At 34.9% G+C, this 25,905-nt stretch overlaps 2 protein-coding genes across 2 annotated transcripts in view; both read left to right on the top strand.

The window, feature by feature from the left end:
- LOC117327797 (platelet binding protein GspB-like) overlaps positions 1-25,905 on the top strand; it is a gene marked incomplete in the record, with an annotated part of 631,084 nt that overhangs the window by 282,807 nt on the left and 322,372 nt on the right.
- LOC117327799 (receptor-type tyrosine-protein phosphatase H-like) overlaps positions 10,647-25,905 on the top strand; it is a 66,000-nt gene continuing 50,741 nt past the window's right edge. Inside the window, exons 1-7 of the mRNA XM_033884980.1 lie at positions 10,647-10,700; positions 12,316-12,606; positions 14,046-14,204; positions 15,060-15,350; positions 17,437-17,697; positions 18,148-18,333; positions 18,725-19,830. Of these exons, the coding sequence (XP_033740871.1) occupies position 10,700; positions 12,316-12,606; positions 14,046-14,204; positions 15,060-15,350; positions 17,437-17,697; positions 18,148-18,333; positions 18,725-18,834 (1,299 nt within the window). The 5' untranslated portion in view covers positions 10,647-10,699 and the 3' untranslated portion in view covers positions 18,835-19,830. The remainder of the gene's footprint in view (positions 10,701-12,315; positions 12,607-14,045; positions 14,205-15,059; positions 15,351-17,436; positions 17,698-18,147; positions 18,334-18,724; positions 19,831-25,905) is intronic.

Here is a 25,905-nt window from a genome sequence, read left to right as displayed (position 1 = left end):
ACTTTTCCTTTCTATCTTTTCCTTCCCCCCGACCATAAAAGGTAGAATCAAATACTCTTTAATACTGTATATAAAAAAATTGGGAATTCATGAGCCCAGGGTGTTAGCCCTTGTAAGGTAAAATTAACTTGTTATAAGTATGGAAACAAAATTGCCCTTTTTAAAATTTTTTGTATGTTGGGTCCCAAGTTTGTTAAATTTTTTAAAATTTACAGGGGGGGGATTTCAATTTCATAAAAAAACATTGTAATGAATTTCATTTAGAAGGGACCAAAATCAAACTTTTTATAAAAATGTTTCCATTAAAACGTATTGAGGGGGTTTATTTATTTTTGGTTTAAAATTTTTAGTTTAAATGGGGGGGCCCCAAAATCTAAAATTTTGACCTTAAACCCTACCCCCAGAAGAACTAAAGGAAAAGGAAAAAACCCCTTCAGAAAACAGCCCCTGAAAAAAAAGTACAAGGTATATAAATTATAATTTTATTTTTTTCTAATATTTTCTTCCCGGGGGCCCCCTTTCCACACCACCTCTCTGGGTTTCCCTATTAAATCCTTTTTGGCTTGATGTCACAGGATGTTTTTAAACCAGCATCATCTGCTTCTATTTCTGGTTTTATCAGTGGTGCTACCTACACATTTAATGTGAAGACGTTAGAGTTTGGAAGCCGATCAGTTACACAGGAAATAGAATCGGATTCTTCTACTACAGTTTCAATGAGTATGTGATCAGTTATATTAAAAAAAACTATTTGAAATACATTTTTGTCACATAGAAATCATCAAGTGACATATCACCTTCTCCGATAATTAGACACTAAAGCTGTTGATAGTATAACCAACTTACAAACAGGTAAAGAATACTGCTGACATCAAAGTGCAAAAGAAGAAGGTGATATCAGATCTACAAAAGTTTGACAATATAATCATCATATTATAATGGTAGTCCATATTCTGTGTGTGTTATACACAATGTTCAAAACTCAACATGTAACAAAATCAAATCTATAATGCATAAATATATAGCATATTTACCCATGTTGAATTTACATAATTTTTTCCACGATTTAGGTCACCTGCGACGAATTCTTAGATGACCTATTGTGATTGCCTTTTGTACTATGTTGTGGGTCGTAAACGATTTACATTTTTTATTTCTTCTCAAAACCGCTGAACCAAATTTGATGAAATTTGGCAGGAAGCTGTCATGGCCAAATGTCAACCAAAATTGTAAATTATCTTGTCCTAATGGCCAAAAAGGGTCAAATTGACTAAAATTCCAAAATCTTTTTCTCAACTCCCAGATATGTTAAAATGAAAATACTCTTCACAGATAGAAGGTCTTACTGTACTTAACCAAAATTGTGAATTTCATGACCCTGTCTCAGGTTTTCCCCTTTGGAGGGGATAAACTTTACAATAGTTTATATAAGAAAATCACTTTTTTGACTATCATTTGTCAATTTCTATGGGAATTCATTCTATCTTAACTAACATTATCAGCATTGGATGACAGCTTGATGGTTACATGCACATATTGGCCATAACTGACCCCGAAGAGCTTATGAATTGGGCCAAAAGGGTCAGATTAACTGAAATATTTTTAAAACTCCGGTGTTAGGTGACTGTAAAGGCCCATGAGTCTCTTGTTTTTTATTTCACTGTTTCATTTTGTTTAATTATATAATTGGATAATGATGGAATCGGCAGTGTTATCACTAGTACTGTAACAGTCACCTGATTAAATCCTCTACAAACTGATTGACTTGGATAAACTCTTTGATCATTGAATACAAGTTATTCAGTCATGATCTTCTAAAAAGGTTGTATTTTAAATTTCCAGCTGAAGCAAACTGAACTGAAATATATATCAATACATTGAGATAGGTAATGATAATAAACAAACTTATCAATTAAAATAATTTTACATAATAACAAAACCATTTATATAACAGGACCAACCTTAAAGGAGATTTAGAACAGTAGTTCATGATCAGTTTCTGTTTGTTAACTTCCAGAGGCAGAACTAAGTCAAACATGTGGTGCTGTTACATGTGGAGATGTAAATTCTGAGTGTATAACTGGTAATTCAGGAGGAAATGTGTGTAGGTGTAAGACTGGTTACTATGACAACAACGGATACAGTTCAACTGGTGGAGTTTGTACAGACAGTAAGTATTTGTAATTATGGTAACATGCATGTTCTTTGTATAGGGGGTTAAGTCTCTGTATAAGTTTTATGACAACCAATGTCAACATAGCAATGATTACAGTGCAAATAGTGGAGGCTGTACAGACAGTATATAACCATGGTAACCATTGTTTATATGTATAAATGTATGTCTCTGTACTATGACAATAATGGGTGCTATGTAACTTGTGCAGTCTGTAAGACTCTCAATAAACATTGTATGTGTAGGTTTTAGTCCAAGTAATTTAACGAAAGACACAGTTCATCTGGCCTGTAAACAGACAGTAAGTGTGTGCATGACCATTGTAACATTTGATGAAAATGTAAATCTGGGTAGTAAACAACAAATGAATACCAGCAATGTGGCAGAATCTATGTCTATGGAATTGAGTGTGAAACCTAATAACTGTATTTCCTGGGTTGGGACAGATTTATCTGGATGAATTGTAAACCCTCACGCATCAGCTAAAGCTGTAGTGTCAGCTATGTTTCGCTTACAATCCTCAAAACTGTCTCCCTGAATTAGACTAGACTGCCATCAATATAAGTCATATTAGTGTCACTCATTTTCCATAATTGAGAATACATTGGTTTCAAGAGTTTAGTTAAGACACTATGTGCAGAAGAGAATTCATTCGGCAAACAGCGAAACTGATAATTTTGATTTTTCTATTCAAAACGTAAATATTTACGATACACTGCATTCACTTTCACTGTATAATATGCATCTTTTATGTCCATAGACCAAAACCTATACTGTAACAGTCTTTTGTCATGATGTTGTTGGCCGATTTCAATGTGTCCATTTTAAAATGATGATATTCAACATTTTCATTAAGAGATTTTAAAATCAAAATAAGTTGGAAATGTTGGACACAAACCCGTCTGATATAGGGGATTCAATAGGTATTAGTTCAATAATGTTTTTATCTATGAATTTGTCAATCTGTTCACCAATGACTTTCCTGTCTGAGTCACTAAACAGTAAAGATGTGGGTTGAGTAGTTTGTCTAGGTTTGACATCAAATTCAATTTGATAACCCGGACCACATTTAAAATCCAGCTATCTGAAGTTAAATGTTTCCACACATCGAGAAATTGACATAACTGACCACCACAAAAAGTGTCAGGAGTGTTACTGAATATTGGGGTATGAAATAGATCGAGAAACACAATTACCCACCCGACTGGTGACCGGTCTCGTAGATGGAATGTTTATGACTTTCTCTATTTGTTGTGTGGCTGGCCCTTGTGTAAAAAAAAACACTGCGACTTTGTTGACCATGGCCATGGTATTGTGGCTTTGGAAACCGATTCCATTGTGGATTGTATCCTGTGCTATTCAAAGCTGAATGATGTTGATTAGTGGGCCGCTGTTGTCCTTGGTCCTGATAGCGTTTTTGTCCTGCTGGCACACTCTAAGTGAGTTGTTTTCCCATGGGATGAGCTGAGTCAATTTCCCATAATTGGGTGTTGAGATCATCACCGAACAGTAAATCAGTTACTGGGTTAGTGTCACTACACAACTCTTTATATTGCTGCATCAAATCCGGCCTGATCACATACTGGCAACGAAAAGTCATATCTGTTAATGCAATCTGTCATAGCTTGAATGTGTCATTAGCCATGGATAATACTTCATTCACCTGCGATGGTGACATACTCTTACTGGCCTTGCTGCTCTGGAAACAGCTATCCTTCAATTGCAGTAAGGGACAAAAAGCCTTCAAAAGTAATGTTTGGTTTCTCTGTAATTTCGCATCAAGATCTCAGGTGTTCTTTCTCAATTTATTCCAAACCCCAGAGTTCACCCTAGCCATAATAAGATTCGAGTTAGTTCCTTCACTTTATCCTCGGACACACGCGTACAGAACCCAGTAGTAGTTACGTCCGCCAATCGATCATTGGCTTATAGCTGGTCCTGATTTCTCCGAATTGGCCAAGAAATCTTTCAGTGACAGAAATTAAGGACTGCACGATTATCTTGTGTGACAGCCTCACCCATGTCCAATTGTTCCTCACAATATTCTGATTCGGCGTCACTAACATTATGGACCGATACCGAATCAACAAAGGTCAAGTCACCTGTATCATGATCCCTTTTGTCATAAGTGCCAGTGGCAGTAACAGAGAACAGTTTGTCCAAGGCATCGGAGAAATCCTCCGATCTTACCTGATTGTCTGTATGACACCGTTTAGCTATAACTGAATCGTCCTCCGTTGTTTTCTTTTTCCAATTTCTTGGATGGTAGGCTGTAGACATCGCAACATTTCACTCTGTTGTTGCATGACTGTGTTGTTCTGTCTTAACAATGCCGCCATATTCAGGGCGGAAGTAGCCATAGTGCAAGTAGCTTTAGTGGATGTAACTGTAGTAACGCGACCTCTTGCAAGACTAGAACCTGTACTGTACTGCTGATTTGCATGATCTATGCGCTGCGTTGAACCAGACGGACCATATTGGAAAACCCAGTGTTCGATCCAGGGATGTTGGCGGAAGTTCCAAACTTCCTGAGCTGAGGCAGAGACAAAACGTACCTATCTCACTGTCGGGCTATGATACGCAATAGTAGGTTTATGGCTATAATGCCTGTCCTAGATGCCACTAGAGGGCCACTGACTCGTCAGCCATGACGAACAAAATTCAGGGTCGACCAAAAGTCAATAAAAGACCCACGTGTGTACAAACGTAAACACACCAATGCAATCAGCGTAACATGAACTGCCACACAAACTGGTATCGTTGATATGTCAAGAAGTCCAATTGATTGCATAAATTGTAGTAAAACCCAAACAAAAAATCCTCGAACAATTTCCACGTCTTCACACTTCAAGAAAAACCTCTAAGTCTAAAGTCACGTGACCTCTATGTCATCTCATGTGATGCCTCAGCATAGTTGATTTGAGAAAATCTGTACAGACAGTAAGTATATGTAACCATCAATGGTATTTCCTGCAAGGCACATGGGTAAAATGTGTTAAAATCTATAGACAGCTCATCAACAGGGGTCATGATATTGGAAATAGCATGCTGGGATGAAGGTCTACAAAGTTTATTCATAAGAATGATCTTATCTACCTTCAAGGCCACACTGACAGGTATTGAATGTGTCAAAATAATTAAATAATGTCTTTTAATTAACTAAAAGATCTATGCAGAGACCTGATAATGAGCCTGTATCATACTTTATGAAGTGCTATCAAAGGATAGTTGCGTTTTACAGTGATTTTGCCACACAGGGCTTTTTCAATAAATATGATTGATTTATCAATATACTTATTCCTCATAATTTAGCACTAATTTTATAAAACACTGTGGGGTGTCACCCCAGTATATGCCAAGTCGAAGATATTATATCATGATCAGAGTAAAACATAAATATCTTGTTCAAAATAAATAATGAAGTTGACCATTTTACTACTTTTTTGAAAGCCTGATGCATGTTGTTCATTGTTGAAAATCTCGAAAAGTAACAAGAATTTTATTTCATTTTGATGTAAGATTTAATCAAAGTGAAAAGATATCTCTAGATGTATGCTAATTGGACTGATAACAAAAGTTATGAATTTTTATACCCCCCGCAACGAAGTTAGGGGGGGTATACTGGAATCACCTTGTCCGTCCGTCCGCCCGTCAGTCCGTCCGTCTGTCACAAAATTTGTCCGGCTATGCATTCGCTCATTTCTTTATGGATTTCACTCAAATTTAGTATAAAGTTAGAAGACCATATGAACTTGTGTCCCCTGTAGTGATTTTGCGATTTAGCTCTTTTTAACAGAGTTATGCCCCTTTTTCATACAAAATGTGTCATAATTTTGCCCAGCTATGCATTCACTTGGTTTTTGATGGATTTTCTTGAAACTTTATACAGTGGACCCGCGATAATCCGGACGCCGATAGTCCGGAAAACTCACAGTCCGGACGGAAATGCACGGGAACGGATTTCCGTAACGTTATTTGTACTCACCAGTCCGGAAATTCGGATTCCGATTCCGGAAGCCCATTTTGGGAACGGAACGTACTTTTCATTAGTAAATTTCCCTCAATAATCCGGACGATTTTTTTCACCGAGAGGTTTTTGATGGATTTTCTTGAAACTTTATACAGAGTTGAAGGATGGCATGAATTTTAAGTTGTACCTTTTTACAGAGTTATGCCCCTTTATGTAAAAAATGGTTACTGGCTTGTCCGGCTATGCATTTGCTTTGTTTTCAATGGATTTTACTCAAATTTGGTATGTAGTTAGAGGACCCTATGAGGCTTAGCTCTATGCAAAGATTTTGCCGAATTACCATTCTTATAGAGTTATGCCCCTTTTTCTTTAAAAACGAGCAAAATTTTGTTCGGCTATGCATTCACTTAGTTCTTTCCCAAACATAGAACATGTTTGATTTGGTTATAGTACCATAAATAGGCAGCTTCACAAAGTATCCAAACCAATCATGGAAAAACGGGGGTATACGTGTCACCCCCTCGGTGACAGCTCTAGTTCTATTTGTTCTTGATTGATTACAAACAAATTTTCACATTAAAAAATATCTTTACTATCATATTAAAAAAAAATTTCACATTAAAAAATATCTTTACTATCATATTAACAAGTACCAAATCTCATGAAGCTAAACCAGTTTGCAAGAATTTTTCTTTTGATGCAAAGATACAGCACACCTTGTACTTTGATGTATCAAGGTACTGAGAGTACACATAAACGAATATTAGATGAATCCAATTCTATATTTTTTCAAACCAAATAAAATCATCATTCCCAAAATCATCACATTAGCAGCAGATTTCATAAACTTCAATTAAATTTCATTCTTTTTTCTCAGTTTTTTTTCACATATTTTCTATTTTTGATCAAGATTTGCTACTAACAGTATTCTCAATAACAAGATGTCCATGCAGAGTCATGATATTAGGTCAATGGCATTCTTTAAGAGTGTTCAAAAGAATGAGCTTGACATACCTTCAAGGGCAAAGGGTTCAGATGTGTTAAAATTAATAACCTTTATGCATCTACGCACTTACAAGAAACAACTCAACAACTGTATTTGAATGAATAAGGCCACCCTCACAGAGGGTGACAACATATTTATTAATTACGAAAAAGTGATAATAGAAGATTATGAGATGAAATTACTCATATATACCAAATACATATATAAAATATCACTTTAATCAAACATAAAATAATAAGCCAATGTGGGGTTAACCAATTAAATTACTAAATAAGAGTCTCTAAATTCATGGTATTAAGCAATTATGATTAACGTCCTGTGATGAAAGGCTACCGAGATTGTTAAAATCTTCTTACACTGTCACAGGGTTGAGGTATGTCAAATCTTATCTTATATATAGATATCATATATTACTGTTCATTTCAAAATTGTAATGACCAATAAGACCCTTGGTTCTCTTGTTGATAAAATGAAGGTCTCCCATTACCAGTAATTAAAATGATTAGCACCTGCTGGGGATGTTAGTTATATTTAGGATAACAGTTCTATAGTTTAAGATGATCTTAGACTACATCCCCCACCCCATGCACATTTCACTGACTCGCCAGACCTACACCATGTTAATGAGTCAATTCAAGGACCACAACTATACTCACATGCATAATAAGTCACTATACCATCAATAAGAAAAATGTGTTATTGCATTTTTTGCCAGTGAAATATAGAAGTTCATCAACCCAATAAAACCTACATTTTCACTGCAGTGATAAGCAGTGAAAATATAAGATTTTGCAGTGAAAATGTATGATTTTGAAGTGAAAAAATAAGATTTGCAGTGAAAATATAAGTTTTTAGTTTTTGACAAATCAGAGCGAACGTTTGTATTCATCTAATTGAAACTTGCCAATTTTTCCAATCGAAGGGAAGATAGATAAATTAGTTATTTTGCTGTATTTCTGAAATGTTACGTCTAGTTTTTCAGGCACAGATTCTCCGATTACAGCAGAAAATGCTTAAATTGTGTTGATCAGTCCTTTCAAAATGGCGCCGTCAAGTTGACGTGGAATAACGTCACAAAGAGATGACATCATGAATTATATGTAACTGATTCCCACATTTTTTGACACTATGAATTTTTCGATGCTTTTAATTTTGTTTTTTTTAAGTGTATAAAATGCAATAAAAAGAAAATTGAATGGTTTCCTGTTTGATATAACATATATACATTTGTATTTCTCGAGTATGACAGAATATTTCGATATTTTGCTATATTAAACGGGAATTAATTCAATATCCTCTATTCATTACAGTGTCAGCTCTAAAGGTGACTGGTGTATCTGTCACACCAGGGACAGACACAGTGAGTGTGACCTGGACACCACCATCAGATACCAGTCAGGTGAATAAGTACCAGGTAACATGGACCCCAGCTACAACTAATGGCTTGATGTCACAGGATGTTTTTAAACCAGCATCATCTGCTTCTATTTCTGGTTTTACCAGTGGTACTACCTACACATTTAATGTGAAGACGTTAGAGTCAGGAAGCCGAACAGACACACAGGAAGTAGTATATGATCCTCCTACTATAGTTTCAATGAGTAAGTGATCAGTAAGATTAAAGAATTAAAATACATTTAGAAATCATTACATGACATATACCACCCCTACATTAGTTACACACTAATTAGTCCCCTACCGTTGAAACCGAGGGGACTATAGGTTTTGCCTGTGTCCGTCCCTCCGTCTGTCCGTCCGTCCGGTTAAAGTTTTGGTTAAAGTTTTATAATGGCACACCATTCACTTAATAATGGTATAAGGATGCTGATTCTTTGCATAGAGGTTCTATGGGTGTGTGGCATTACTTTTGTACGGTTAAAACTGAAAAAAAATATTTTCATTTTTTGAATTTTTTGGCATATTATGAAGTTAACTTTTTTCACTGTATTCTTCAGGTTAAAGTTATGGTTAAAGTTTAAAATGGCACACCATTCACTTTATAATGGTATAAGGATGCAAAAGAATACCTGAATATCTTTTAGGACAGGAAACATTGTTTATTCAAACCAATAGTCAAGAGTTGAATTTACACATTGTTTGGAATGAACTTATTTTCATAGAATGATCATGTTTCAGTTTTGGCTAAACTTTTTTACTTAAATTTGGCCAAAGTTTTAACTAGAGGATGTGGTAGGGAACATGTATTGGTTTAGCAATACTCACAGATTGCTTGTTAAAACAAGAAAAGCGCTGGAAAGTAACTTTCATTGAGAAGTGATCAGTTAGATTAAAGATTCTGAATTGAAATACAAAGAAGTCATCAAGTGACATATATCACCTTCTATGATAATTAAACACTTAAGCTGTTTATAGTATAACTAACATACAAACAGGTAAACAATACTGCTGAAATCAAAGGGCAAAAAAAGAAGGTGATATCAGATCTAAAAAAGTTTGACAATATAATCATCATTATTATTATAATGGTAGTCCATATTCTGTGTGTGTTATACACAATGTTCACAAAATCAAATCTATAATGCATAAATGTATAGCATTTTTACCGATGATGGATATGTATCATTTTTTTCCACATTTTTTTTATTTCACTGTTTCTCTTTGTTTAATAATACAATGGGATAATGGTGCAATCAGCCGTGTTATCATTGTAACAGTCACATGAATAAATTCTCTACAAACTGATTTACTTGGATAAACTTTCTGATCATTGTATAATACAAGTTATTCTGTCATATGCATTCTACTAAAAAAGTTGTATTTTAAATTTACAACAGATACAAACTGAATTAATATATATATCAAGACATTGAGATAGATGATGATAATGAACAAACTTATAAATTAAGATCATTTCACATAATAACAGAACCATCCAGTATATAATATGAACCTTAAATGAGATTTGGAACAGTAGTTCAGTTTCTGTTTGTGTGTTTATTTACAGAGGCAGAACTGAGTCAGACATGTGGTGTTACATATACATGTGGAGATGTAAATTCTGAGTGTATAACTGGTAATTCAGGAGGAAATGTGTGTAGGTGTAAGACTGGTTACTATGACAACAACGGATACAGTACAACTGGTGGAGTTTGTACAGCCAGTAAGTATTTGTAATTATGGTAACATGCATGTTCTTTGTATAGGGGGTTAAGTCTCTGTATAAGTTTTATGACAACCAATGTCAACATAGCAATGATTACAGTGCAAATAGTGGAGGCTGTACAGACAGTATATAACCATGGTAACCTAATGTTCTGTGTGTAGGTGTAAGTCTGGATACTAAGTCAGCAATGGATACAGTACAACTGGTGGAGTTTGTACAGCCAGTAAGTATGTTACCATGGTAACCTAATGTTCTGTGTGTAGATGTAAGTCTGGGTACTAAGTCAGCAATAGATACAGTACAACTGGTTGAGTTTGTACAGCCAGTAAGTATGTTACCATGGTAACCTAATGTTCTGTGTGTAGATGTAAGTCTGGGTACTATGACAGCAACTGATACAGTACAACTGGTGGAGTTTGTACAGCCAGTAAGTATGTTACCATGGTAACCTTATGTTCTGTGTACAGGTGTAAGTCTGGGTACTAAGTCAGCAATTGATACAATACAAATGATGTAATTTGTACAGGCAGTATAAGTATGTTACCGTGATGGTAACTGTGTATATACTATTTACAGGTGAAGTTGGCCCAGATAATGTGTGTAAATATTGATGGTAACAAGTTCTATGTATAGGTGAAAGTCTGGTTACAAATGATAGTACAGTACAACTGGTGTAGTCTGTTCAGACAGTCATAGAAACATATATTTGTAACCATTTTTCAGAACTATAGACATGAGAAGACAGTGTGATTGTATAAACATTTTTTGTTCTGGTCCATCCCCAAGTTCAGAATAGCAGAGCAAAATAGGGGTCAGATTGGCGAAAACTGATTCAAGCCTCTTCTACATATATAGATTTACATGAACATACCCGGAGATGCAAGAACTAGTTGGAAGGATCTTAAGGCCCATTATCAAAACTGAAAATGGCATAACTCCTGGCTAGTGGTTACGACCCTAATTCCCTCATGTGTGTATTTTGTTAATTTTTGTCTGTTTTCAGTTAAAATTGGTGTATGATGATGCCAGGATTTTGATTTCTGATTTCACAAAATAGCAATTTTATGGCCTCTGACTAGATGCAGTTTAAATGTGGAGAGCTGTAAGATCGTGGTTACTGAGTTTTGTCTGATTGGTTCAAATTTTGACATTATCGAATTTCAATAAACATTGCTATATGCATATTATGACACCACTGTGTGTTCCATCCCTGATCTTAGGGGAAATGGTAATTCCCAATCACCTAAGGGATCTCACTCACCAACTGACACCGGATACACACATCATACTCTCATTTCACATAATTGTTATCATATATCCATAACATTAACTTACGTCCTTCTCACACCCAGCTTATCAATAAATGATAAATGATTTATAATTTTCTAAGTTTCCTCTGATATTTATTATGTAATATGCATATGAATATGGTGGGGGAAAAATCATCAATTATTTCAACATTGTGGGGGAAAATGGCATATTTTTGACAGGCATAAAATAAACAAATGCAAATACAATGGCTTATAATAGTAAGAATTCGGTAAATTTAGATGACCCATGTATACATATACGTGTGCTACATGTATATATTAACATCTTTATACTTTTTGCGTTAAAATGGTGAGCCCAACAGAGATTCATTCAATGGTCCAATCTATTGGAGAGCACTGTTTACAAAATATGTTTCGGCTATTAAGGGTAGCCGTCATCAGAACAACAATCTTATATTATGATGTCTAATTATATCGCGTATAAATATCAGAAATTGATAGCATCATCAATATATCGCAGTGCTATAAAAGCAAACATTTGGCGAAGAAATAAATTTGATGTATACAGCTGTATATGACATTGACAGTACGTGGAAAGCTTTCGAGTTATATAACTGAGACCTGGTAAAAACATATATGCTCATGTGATTAAACCTAGACCTATAATTAGTAAAAATTGTCACTACGGTAAATAATCAAAGTAAAAATAATGTAGTCAATTTATCATTCAAGACATGCCCAAAGTTATATTTAGTTTTGTTTTGTTTTCAGTGAGTGGGTTGGTAGTGAGAAGTTTGTCAGTAGGTTTAGAAGGTACCAGTACTGTGACTATACAATGGACGGCTCCATCACCTGGGAGTGACCAGGTCAATAGGTACGAGGTACACTGGACTCCAACGTTATCTAATGGGACATCAAACTACAATGCTGCCAAGTCCACATTAGTCAAACTGACTGGATTCACATCAGGACAAAGGTATACTTTCTATGTTAAATCTATTGAGGATGGAAGTCGTAGCAGTCAACAGGAAGTGCAGACAAGTCCGGAAGCTATTACTATCAGTAAGTAAATCACTTCCTTTGATTACTACTCACACATGATATATACTTTATACATATTATACAGGTTTTACTTTATCTTGACAGTAGTTGGTTCTAACAGAGCTATACAGAGATAAGTTGTCTTATTTCTAAACCCAAAGGGCAAGTGAACTGTACCTGCATGGAGGTATCTAGCCATTGGCTGACCATCTGGCCAGGCATCAGCTTTTCCTTTTTAACAACCTCTTCTCAATAACATGGATGCCCAGGGTCCTGATACTTGGCCACTCACATGCTAGGATTAAGTGCTACCAAGTTTATTCAAATTAATTTCAAGGTCAATTTGGGATTGAAAGTGTAAAAAATGTTTTTAAACTTTGTATCAATAACCTAGGGGTCCAGTTAATAATATTGGGCCAGGGGACAAAATTCTTTCAAGGTTGCAGGGTTCAAATATGTTTTACTCTTTAAACAGCGTATCATAAACCAAATGTTTTAACAACTTCTTCTCAATAACAGTTTTCTTGATTGATTGTATTTACCTATAGTAGTATCTTTTGATGATAGATACTCCAGTGATCTATAGGGTCATTGTGATTTTGCAAGAAGTATGTTGTGATAAAAGGCTAAAATGTTTTGCAATTAATGGACTTGACCTTCTCTTTTGCTTTAAAGAAGAGATAATCGGCGTCGTAAACAATTTACATTTTCAACTTCTTCTCAATTACCAAATGGCCCAGAGACCTGATATTGGGTCTGTAGCATGGTGGGATAAAGGGCTACCAAGTTTGTTCAAATGGATGACCTTGACCTTCATTCAAAGTCACAGGGGTCAAATATGCTAAAATATTTGAACGACTTCTTCTTGGTAACCAAAAGGCTCAGAGACCTAATATTGGGCCTGTAGCATGCTTGGATGAAGGGCTACCAAGTTTGTTCAAACGGAATACCTTGACCTTCATTCAAGGTTAAAGGGGTCAAATATGCTAAAATCTTTGAACGACTTCTTGATAACCAAAAAGGCCCAGAGACCCAATATTATATCTGTAGCATGCTGGGATGAAGGGCTATCAAGTTTGTTCAATTGGATGACCTTGACCTTCATTCAAGGTCAAAGGGGTCAAATATGCTAAAATCTTTGAATGACAACTTCTTGATAACCAAAAGGCGCAGAGACCCAATATTAGGTTTGTAGCATGCTAGGATGAAAGGCTACCAAGTTTGATCAAATGGATGACCTTGACCTTCGTTCAAGGTCACAGGGGGCCAAATGTGCTAAACTATATCAAAACTCAAGTGACCATTAAGGCCCATGGGTCTCTTGTTTATTTGACTGAAGGAGCGATATATAATAGAAAGATAAAATCTTATAAGGAAGTATACATGTAATATCAAATTATCAAAATTGAAAATGAAATAAAGACCAGCATTTCTTGGAATGAATTCTACTTTTTTTCCAGATGCTGGTCTCAATGTTGTATGTGATGGTGGCATAACATGTGCTGACTCCAATTCGGAATGTATTCAAGCTGCAACTGGAGGTACCAACATCTGCAGATGTAAATCAACATACTTTGACAGTAATGGATATGCCACTAACGGAGGAATGTGTGTTTTAAGTAAGTACATGAATGGTGCTGATCATATAACTTATTGGGGCCCTGTATCTGTCAAATTCCCGATAGTAATCCCATTCTCTCTGTCAACAATTTCTGTTGCAATGTGTATTTGTCAAGCTTTGTTATCCCCCGTCCAAAGAAGTTCGCAAGGGATATACAAATAAGTTCTGATTATCTATCGGTCTGTCCTGACTTGCTTTCTGCATGTTATCTTTTGAAGAAATTATCACACATTTTTTTTATGAAACTTGCTTGGTAAACCTAAATCCCTCGCTCAGGTTTATTATCGGCATATGCTGTGCATATTTAATGAGGTTGCTGTGATCTGAATGACTGATTTGCTTTCTGCACAATATCTTTTGACACAATAATATTTTTTTACGAAACTTGCTATGTCATGTTTTTTTCAGGCATGTTTCCCAATTTAATTTAATGTTCCCTGGTAATGCAATATTTGTGTGGGCGAGGATTTTGATGACTATGTCTTTATTTTACCTTCTGTTACAATGTGTTAAGCCTGTGCACCAAATTAATTATCACATGAAGCCCTTTTAAAATGTATTTAGTTCATATTCATGATATCTATTTAGCATCATTTTTTATAAGGTTTTAGTGGCCATTGGTCAAGGTTGGAAGGTCAAGAGTCATACATTGATCCCTACCACAAAACATAGAAAATTACTTTTGGGGGCAAAGCTCAACTCATTCCATTAAACTCTCAAACTCTTGATCTGAACCTTTTGAGTTAGCAGAATTTTACAGAGTATAAAGCAAGATTGATGATGTCTTAGACAATGAAGATTCTAAAGGTTTTAAAATTTGAGTACATTAAATGTTATACCTTGATCAATGCAGTGTCCAAACTAGCGGTGACTAACGTTATATTGGTAAAAGAAGGAACAGACATGGTCAACATCAGCTGGACGCTTCCTGCAGAATACACCAATCAGGTCAACAGGTACGAAGTATACTGGATACCTGCAAAAAGTGATGGGAGCACATCGTACAATGCCGAACTAAACACAGCTGTACAGTTGGCGGGGTTTACACCAGGTCAGACCTATACCTTCTCTGTCAGATCTGTGGAGTCTGGAAGTCGTGATCAGGAACAAAGTTATTCTACTTCAACTCCTGCTACAATAATGAGTAAGTTTTGTAAGCTTTCATGTAAACTAATCAAATCAAATCAAATGGCAATTGTGTTCTTTGAGTTTGTAACCAATCAGAACCAATGTTACAGTATCCAATTAGCAAATTAGACTTACATATTCAATAAATATTATGTAATAAAGGATATCAGATGAAACCATCAGATATCTTAATCTAGACTAGCTTTCACAGAAGGGTGTACATTACGTTTAAAGGGGCATCCTTCATTCAAACAGCATACCTAAGTTGCACAGTAATTATCAAATTGATACATAAAACATGCTCATAATGTGCTTATAACTTTGATGGAATAAATAACATATTTGTATGAAAAAATCTGCCTTTCACATTAAAATCTAGTGATGTGTATCTGCACTTAGATATTCCATCAATCCGCCTCCAACTTCATTTAGATACCATAGACACGGTACAACCATTAACAAAGTAGAGCATGACGAGTGAGTTATTCAATGGTTATATGTAAAGCTGGTAGTTGAATTTCGACGGTTGAATCAGTCATGCCAGTTAATTGATATGTAACTGCAAAATGATCACTGTTGACATGTATTTCGTAGAAACTAACAGTCTAATTTATTGGTTAAAGTTTGTTTTCATTATTTCTCAGAAAACTCTTGATAGATCTTTTCCGTTTTTTCTTTCCTTTTTTGCAGATTCTTTATAAATAATTATTTTCAAATGATAAAAGAAGTAGTATAATCGAGACAACCCAGTCTTATATGGACCTATAATATTAGATCAAGTAAAGGTAGTTGTTAAGATCCTTCTGAAATATCTTGTTGAAACTAAATACAACACTCAGTGGAGAATCGGGCCCACTATTTGTCCTGGAAAGATGAACAAAAAGCAAAAAAAAAAAAATAATAAAAATCTGAGTATGCACATTGTCTTTATAATAGTTTTAATTCATTCATTTATTATGTATTTATACCAAATTCAAACCCTATAAATATTGTGAAACACCAGATGTGCCCATTTTCCCTACAAATTACACATTTGCAGACAACATAAAAATTGCAGAGTAGCGAACGTAAATTATGTTCATCTTGAAAGCATCTGCCAGTAGGACATAGAATTGTGTATAAATAGAAGTCTTAAACATGTATTTTAGCTTTTCAGATCTAAGTTTTATCATTGTGTCGATAATGTAAACCACTACAGAAAATCAGATAGAACACATAAAGATGGATTTTATATATTTACAAGTCATTTAAGTAGTACAAACATCTTATTAAACTCAATGACATGAACATAGATTTAAGATATCTCAAAGATCACTGTGTATGTCTAACTACACTAAGTCTCATACCTACTCAATACATTTGATAAACATAAACACCCTAAACTAAAAACAGTTGGCATCTATATGGAGTAAACTCGATCATCTCACCAATCTTACCATTCTCCCTCTCATTGTAGGCAGTGTGTTTATAGCTGTGTAGATATAGTCTCATCAACAGATTACCACAATACTGTGAAGATAAGAGTATTGTCTGATAGCTGAACATGTTTATCCTGCAACTAATAACTAGATGATTTTTTCGTCTTTATGTTGCAAACCTAATTCAGAGAAAGAATAGCATCGTAATATTACAATATACTTTACAGGAAAGTTTATGCCTCACTACCTGACTCAGTCTGTGTAGCACATTGTCATGGGCTAGAAACCAGATGTTTGCAGGGTATATAGCTATATGTGACATGAATTCTCTCATAAACAATACATTTTTGGGGAGACTTAATAAGGTTGCTATAATTATCCCTCAATATTGGAATAAAACTAAGGCCAAAACTCAGATAAATAATAAAGAATGTAGATGACGGCAGAAAAACAATAATAGTCTACATTACTTAAGCACCGGGCTTGTCACGATAATACCGATCAGGTGATCAAAATCAGATCACATAGAAACGGTATCATCACAGCTAGGATTATGTAGGATATTGCTTATATATATTTAATTACAGGAATAGATATATTATGTACACTTTTGTTATCAACAATTGTTAAATAAATAGTTTTTGGGAGAAAAACATGCACTGTAACAACTTTTCTTCCTTGTAGAACCGACAACGCCATCAGGGTTCAGAGAGACAGATGTTGATGGTCCAGTGATAATATTATCCTGGACCCTCCCTAGTGGTATCAGTACTAGTTATGATGTCAGAACTACACCAACACTAAACCCCACCACTACATCTACAGAATCTATAGCCTACACTAGTGGGGTATTAGACGGACAGAGGTACAACATCACTATTACCACAGTAAGTGGTAGTGAGAGAAGTGATCCTCTAGAGGCTAAATTCAGGACAGTGTCAAAAAGTAAGTACATGGTCCAAGGAGAAGGAAACATTGCTGCCGGAAATAGAAGTTCCAATGAAAAGTTTGCCTTTATTGAAAAAAATGTGATTTCATAATTTATCTGTCATTCGAAGAAGGCAGATATTGTGATTTATACTAGGTCTTCTTCTTGTCTTTGTTTTTGTTCTTATACTATTTTGTTGAGAGACACCCTGCTTCTAATCCAGGACGAAAGGCTTTCCCCGTTAAAATTTTAGGGTGCACATGAGTAGGAGAAAGAGTAATTCCGTCTGAGCGTGCCGCATGTGCCAATGAAGTTTATGATGTATAAGCATTCAGTGTTTTGTGGTTTGAACGTGTTCAAGCCTTTTGCAAAAGTTGTCGTCTTGCATTGATATAATAGCTTAATAATGATTCAGTGTCACATGATGTGTACACTGAACTTCCATGTTTCATTTTTAATTTTTGCAGCCCCAAATCCTCCAACATCAATTTTTTGTAAGGCCCCCACAGATCAAACCATCACTTTGGGCTGGACAGCCCCCTCCCTGTCGAGGGGAGACATCCAACATTATGTGGTCATTAGTATTACAACTGGTGCTATGTTTACCACGACATCAAGTCTGGCAGATTTTACGGTTGGTGGTCTACAGCCAGGTAAGTTTTTCTCATGTACGTTATATTTAAATGAAATACGTTTGTCCTAATATATATATATATATCTGTGAGCTCACTCTTAGCCGATTATTCGTTGTAGTACACTGATCAAAGTCATAAATTAAAAAAGAATCTGCTCCATATGTGTCAAATCATTTCAAGCTGATATGACTTAATGTTGAAGTTAAATCATTATTCAGATTTCATATTAATATTTTGACAAGCATATTAAGTATCAATATTTTGAAAAGCATAGTGAATATCTTTTAGTTTGAATACTGATCAATCATACATGAAATTTATTTACTTGTTCATCTTAAGTTCTGGAAGTAATGTTTAGGCATAAGACAATATCGTTATGCAATAGCTAAGATCTACTTTTAAATTCCAGAAACCATTTACACATTCAGTGTAGCTACAGTGAATGATGCAGTGACATATACCAACCGAAGTATATACAGCTCACAGATAGGATGTACAACCAAAGCTGCCAGTGAGTAGAGGCATAGTTGTGGTTCTGTAGAGAAAAAAAGTGAATCCAAACATTTTGGTGAATTCAACATTAAGAACATCTTCAACTATTAACATATTGGAGTATTAATTAACCGAGTTTCCAATAATTTCTATGAAAAAAACATCAACCTATGTCATTTGCTCAGTGATAATTCATAATGTTTTCATGGTAAAGAACGTTGTAATGTTTATTTGTTTTCAATATGTTTGTTTAACATATCATCTGATTTTTAATTTTCACAGCTTAGCTCGTGAGCTTATGTTTCAGCGACAGTTGTCCGTTCGTCGTCTGACAGCATTTGGTCCGCACGTTAAAAAAACAAACACATCAACACAAGTACATAAATACATCACTCTTAAATACATTTTCATCATTTTTCATTTAATTGTAACCAGTGTTTTACTGTTTATACTAATTGTCTCTATTTTGTGTCTATATAAGTCATTAATATGTATATTTAATTGTTTGTGTAGTGTCATTGTAGGTCCTGTATTGTTTTTGTTTATATGTTTGTATAGTATCGATGATAAGGGTTTGTCTATATTTAATTATGTGACATGTTTTGTATGAAAGTGTGTAAGTTAAAAGACATGTAAAAAGAAAAGTGTTTATTGAACGTATTTTACCGTATAGTGTCCCAGCGGAACTGCTGATTACTATAATACTCGGATGTATTTATCATTGATAACTTCTGTTAAAGGTATGTATCTTAACCACTCCTAAAAGGTAAGTATCATTTAATTATAATTACCTGAATACTTTTATCTCATTGGCATCGATTCAGTGATAACCGTTAAAGTGGACCATAAAACACAGAAAACTAATACATTCCTTAACATTCCCGTCAGTATTGATTTGCAATCCTAAGCCGAGCTTTAGATGCTGGACAATCATCAGTAATTTCATCCAGACGTAACACAAGCATCTGCGCTACACTGACTGCTTCCAAATTCATCCGAACAGAGGATTCCTTCAGAAAGTCGGTACGGAAATCGTCACTCTGTTGTGGAAGTTTTTTTATGTCTTTTTTTCTTTTTGTTTTATTATCATTTAATTACGCAGAGTGACTTCACTTTTGACTTTTCAATTGGCAATTGAGTTATCATATTGTCTACACAAACAGGAGGTTGGGATGTCACATGTCTAGCTTACACAAGTTCATACATGATTTACTTACACACTGTATTTGAAAAATACCAATAATCATCATTAACAGCATGACAATGAAGTTAAGAAATCTAACCTTTCAAAAATATGAAAATTGTGTAATACATTCATTTACGTACTTGCTTAGCGCTGGTACTTTGTAACCCTTAGTCTACTTTAAATACATATTACCCATGCTTTCATTGAAATGCATGTTTTATTTTCCTTGTAGGTGACCTGACACTTTTGTGATGTTTATACCGTTGAAAACATGGATCTGCCATACTTTACCGTGTATTTTAATCAAGGTAATGTTCTTAGTTTCTAGGTCAAGGTTACGATCCTTATTGACAGGTTATTTATATTTGTATAGTGTCTATCCCAAGGTAACAACTATCTTTTTATCAGGGCAATGTATCTATTTATTCCATATTTGCGTGATATTATTCACAATCCCCACTTGCTTTTCAAGGTCAAAATAGAATCAATGTTTATACATATTATAAATTAAAATCTGGCCAAAACAATGGCTCTATTATATGATATAGGCACTTGCGAGCAAAAAGGCATGGCTATCTTGTGCAATATATATGATACAAAAGAGCAAATGGTGCCCCCCTGTAGCATACATTGTTCACATATTTTCTTGAAATTAACAAATAACTTAATAAATTACATATCACAGCAAGGCAAACGGTTTAAATATGTGATGCAAATGAACATTTTCCCCTGAAACATACTAAAAGGTAATCAAGTTACTTCTGATAAATTGTACCATAACAGGACTATACAGCCTTGTAAAATATCACTGTAGTAAGTAGAGAGAATCTGTTATGTTTGTTTTGGTATCCTCTATTTATCATGTTACATGGTTTACAAAGTTTCCACCACTCTCGATTTCATATCTGACACAGTATAGTGAATTTTAACTTCGTGTTTGTTTTGTGAAGTGGAAGCAAAGGTATGTTCCGTTTAAATTTAAATGATTATGAAGGACGGTCACTACAACTATGTAACACTGGTCTGTCCAAGTCAAATGAATGCATACCATGAAAAACTACCACGTACGCATAGAAATGTATTGGTGGAAGAGAGATAACTCGTACTATCATGTGCGTTATGTACAAAATAACTTGTTGGTAGGCATGCTATGTTAGAGAGAAATGAGAAATGATAACCATGGGTACTGTAACTTCTTAGCCTAACATGCGTACTGGCGAGTTTTTGTTTTCATTTCTGTTACTAAACTTCTGAATGTACACTTTGCTTGTTTATCAAGCAAAACGCTCACGGAAGGCTACAGTACCCATGTCGATCATTTCTCTCTTTGCAACAATAACCCGCGAAAAGCATGAGTTGTGTATGCTATTGGCAAATGCAACCAAACAATAGCAAAAAGAGCAGACATATCTGACAAAAGGCACATCCCAATACTTCATCCAAACATAAGAATGTAAGAATATAATGTATTGTTCGTAATTACACTTCATACATTATGTGAAGTATGAGTTATGTCTGTTAAAATCTGAAACAGGAAGCTAGCTGACTTTTGTTATGATGTAGCTGATTTAAGGGACCAGATTTTTTCTTAGTTAACATTCGTTGACCACCGATGTAGATGTTTGCCTGTGGCAGAATACAATACTCGGGCACCATTTGTGAATTGTGCGGTCATCTCAAATGAATAGAGTTACAGTTTAATAACATATTTATGTAACCCCAAGTAGAGATAATACAAACATCTATTTACCATCTATTTCATACTACAAATGTTATTGTATTTTACAGGCTTTTGCATTGACAATACTGACTACCCTTGTGATGTCTGCAGTCAGTAGGATACAGCACTACCCCTCGAACTTCCATTTTATACATGTAATAGCTTTCTGATTACAAGTGTGATTCACGATTAAATAAAGAAAATTTTATAGTAAAATAATGATCTTAGTTGTTTGTTCATATTGCGAAAAAAATGTTTCTTATTCAAAGCTCCTTGAAAACATTCCGTTTGACTAAAATAAAACTATACCTACTTTCCATTCCCATTAAGTGTCAAGGAGACTGTCTTGATTATTCAGGAATAATGCAAAGCAATACCGTCAGTTTGAAGGTGGTCATCACACATGTAATACAATATCGGTAAAATATCAAATTTCACACCTTGTTATATTTAAACTCCAGATGTACATTCCTACTTTCATTGACTTAATTCGACAGTCGAGTGTCCAGCTTGACCAGGGAAATACTTTCCTTTCAAAATTCCCGTCCTAAAGGCTATATTTGCTCAAGTGACGCGATAGTATCGAAAGAGAGACTTTTATGTAATATCAATTTCAGTGAAAATTGCAAGCTGGTCCCGGGCAAGACTCCAATACGAAGATAGTGAGATATCTTTTTATTTCAACAGGTCATAGCGTACGAAAAAGTAGACATCCACCCACCTGTACCTAGTACGTATGGTATCAAGTTGTATGCAGGCTTCTCCGTTATTTATCTTTCCTCCCTAAGATATCTTTGTATACTGTCTTCTGTTTTCTCTCTTGAGCAGCCTGTATCAAATCTATTCTTACAAGCATCGTCAGACGATGGCTTATGAAATCTCTCTTCGTCCGGCAAATGGTCTGCGCCCTGTCGGCCGGCTGCCCGGACGTACAGACAAGATTAAGTTATGAGGTGAGATATTTTGTCTATGAACTTTTTGGGGTGCAAAGCACATCTGTAGTGAGGTTTAATGATGAATTATGGGAAAACACAAAATTACATTTAATTTCAACTCATATAGCCGACGAAGATATTTGCACGGAATGAATCTTTAATTCATCCTACAAGTACATATCATTGTGAGTACGTCCTTAAACTTTTTTTTCTCTTTTTTTTTTTTTTTTTATTTTTTTTATCGTTGTTTTTCAGAAAGAACTTCATGATTTGTTTTCGAATTCTATACATAGGTGTCCCTTGGTCTCTAGATTTGCATGTTTAAATATAAAACTGATCTGAAAACAAAATGGCTGTCAGGAGGCTATTATTGATTTTGGCACTTGAAATTTCCATCCATCCGTCTGTCCATCCACCCATCATCCATGATCTATCAATCCATCCATCCACATCCATCCATCGATCCATCCGTGCCAGGTTTTGGAGGTGGAGGAAAGCCGGAGTACCCGGAAATAAACCACCGGCCTTTATTATCTATGTATATATGTATATACATGTACATATATATTGTACATGTACGTGGATATGAACACCATCTCAGCAGTAAGCAGTTCTTGAGAAGATTATTTTGCAGAATGCATATTCGTGATGTTTTACTGCTGCATATAACTAAAATGTATAAGTTTATGCAGTTATTTTGTAATAAACAAATTAAAGAATATATCGGTATTTAAAAACAATCAATGATGTTTGACATGCTAAAAACGTTACAACTATACTAGCTCAGGTTGACAATATTGGATACATCTTAAATTTTAAAAAAGAATGAATGTTTTTCTTATTGAATTTTTTACTATGCTTACCTCATGTATGGCAATACATATTACATATTTGGTATCAAATTATCAATTTAAACACTGTCAACTGCTATAATTGATTTTTAAATCTACGTACTTTAGTATGCTTGCGAAAATCATTAGCCATTTTGTTAGGCTACCCCCTTCATTCAACTACACGTAGGTATTATACAAGTAGGTAAACTACGACTATCGGTTGATATAATGACTATTCATTTATGCTATTTAGATTTATTTTCATGGATCTACATATGGTGGAAAACAAAAAAATTGGATTGGTGCCGGCCCTAATGTTAAATCTCCATAGGCATTGACCCGACCTCTTAAGTTACATTACAATGTTTACAAAACAGTTCAAAACATCAGCATTTTTTGTAAAACATATTACATATTACCTACTCCCCAGACATAGGAAACATGGTTAATTAGGCGGCATGTCAAGGAGAGGTAACATCAGACAAGGAAGTTTGTCCAAAACTTTTGTATTACTTCAAAACCGGTTTCTTCTCGGTTAATATCAAAATGATGCAACAAAGGCTAAATAAAGTATGAATTTCTGGGCGTGGACTATATATTACACTGACAGTAGTTACAAGGCACATATTACAAGTACATGTTTTGTTGAACTGTAACTCATTTTATAATGTTAAGATTGTATTGATTATAATTGTTTAAGGTTACCAAAGACCCCCAACGTATTGAATCGATTAAATTAGGAGAAAAGCTGCACTTTCCGGTATATCTACACTCCTAAGGAAACGAAAAAGATATATAGTACAGTTTTATATTGCCTATTCGACATGTACATGTACAGTATATCAATTACATGACTGTAAAGTACACCAATAATCTAAACAGAATACCAATTATACGTATAGTTTACCAATTACATCTACAGTATGCCAATAAAATATACAGTATATCAATTACACGTATAGTATACAAATTACACGTACTGTATACCAATTACATGTACAGTTTGTTAATGCCATGTACTGTATACCAAATTCCATGTACAGTACACTAATTTCATGTACAGTATACAAATTACACATGCAGTATACTAATTATATGTACAGTTTGCTAATGACGTGTACTGTATACCAATTTCACGTACAGTATACCAATTACATGTACTGTATACCAATTCCACGTACAGTATACCAATTACACGTACAGTATACCAAATACATGTACAGTAGATCAAATACATGTTCAGTATACCATCACATGTACAGTATACAAATTACACATGCAGTATACCATTACACGTAAAGAATACCAATTACATGTACAGTATACCAATTAAATGTACAACATACCGATTACATGTACAACATACCGATTACATGTTCAGTACACCAATTACAGTGTACATATACAGCATTCCAACTCCATGTACAAGATTCTAATTACATGTTCAGTATACCAATTCCACATACGGTATACGTATTACACGTACAACACACACGGCTTAAGTACATTTCTTTGCACATTAAGACATATACAGCGGGGCCAAAATAGATTACTACCAAACAGTTGTTTCGTCAGTGATGCTAAGACAAGAGACCCAGAGAGCCTGTATTACCAACTTGGATATCTCAGTAATTGTGGCAAAGCATTTCCTTTTGAACCCAAATGACATTGCCCATGGTCAAGATGACTCTTCGTTTAATTTCAACCAACAAATTATTAATCAGGCAGAGATTATGTAATTTGACCTTCACCGTTTAGGGTAATGACTTTGACCTATGACCTTATTTTTTCTTCTCTTTTGACCCCGCCTATCAGTTTCCTTAATGGCCAGTCCCAAATTTTTTACATTTTACCATAATCGCCGGAGACTTCCAGTCAAATTCAGGTAATTCGCAACATTGGTTAAGATGAATTAGCTGTTTGAAAAATTTGTTGACAGACGGACGGACATACAGACAAGATTGAGTTATGGGGCGCAGTTTTTTGTCGTGTGTGATGCAACGCACAAGTTTTAATGAGTTATGGACATCACATTTAAGTTCCGTTCATTCCGTCGCTAAAAAAACACATTCACAGTGAGATGTAATGATGAAATATGGGGAAAACACAAAGTTATATTAAATTTCATCTCCTTTAGGCGACGAAGATATTTGCGCGGAATGAATCGTTGATTCACCCCATGAGTATACCGTAGTGAGCACGACGGACAGACGACGGATGCCACGATATAGCATAAGCTCACATGTCCTTTGAACAAGGTTAACTTAAACTTACGATCTAAATCCTGTAGGATTAATAAGTATTGTCTTTATCATAAAATATTTTCTTGTACATGATACCATTCTTAATGTCTACCCCGCAGGTACCGTACAATTCAGAGTTCCCATGTACTTGTACAAGATTGAAAACACCTCTCACAAGAGT

The sequence above is a fragment of the Pecten maximus genome, chromosome 5, assembly GCF_902652985.1.
Source record: "Pecten maximus chromosome 5, xPecMax1.1, whole genome shotgun sequence".
Taxonomy (NCBI): Eukaryota; Metazoa; Mollusca; class Bivalvia; order Pectinida; family Pectinidae; genus Pecten; species Pecten maximus.
Note: the sequence above shows the minus strand (reverse complement) of the source record. Positions and strands in the feature narration are given on the sequence as shown.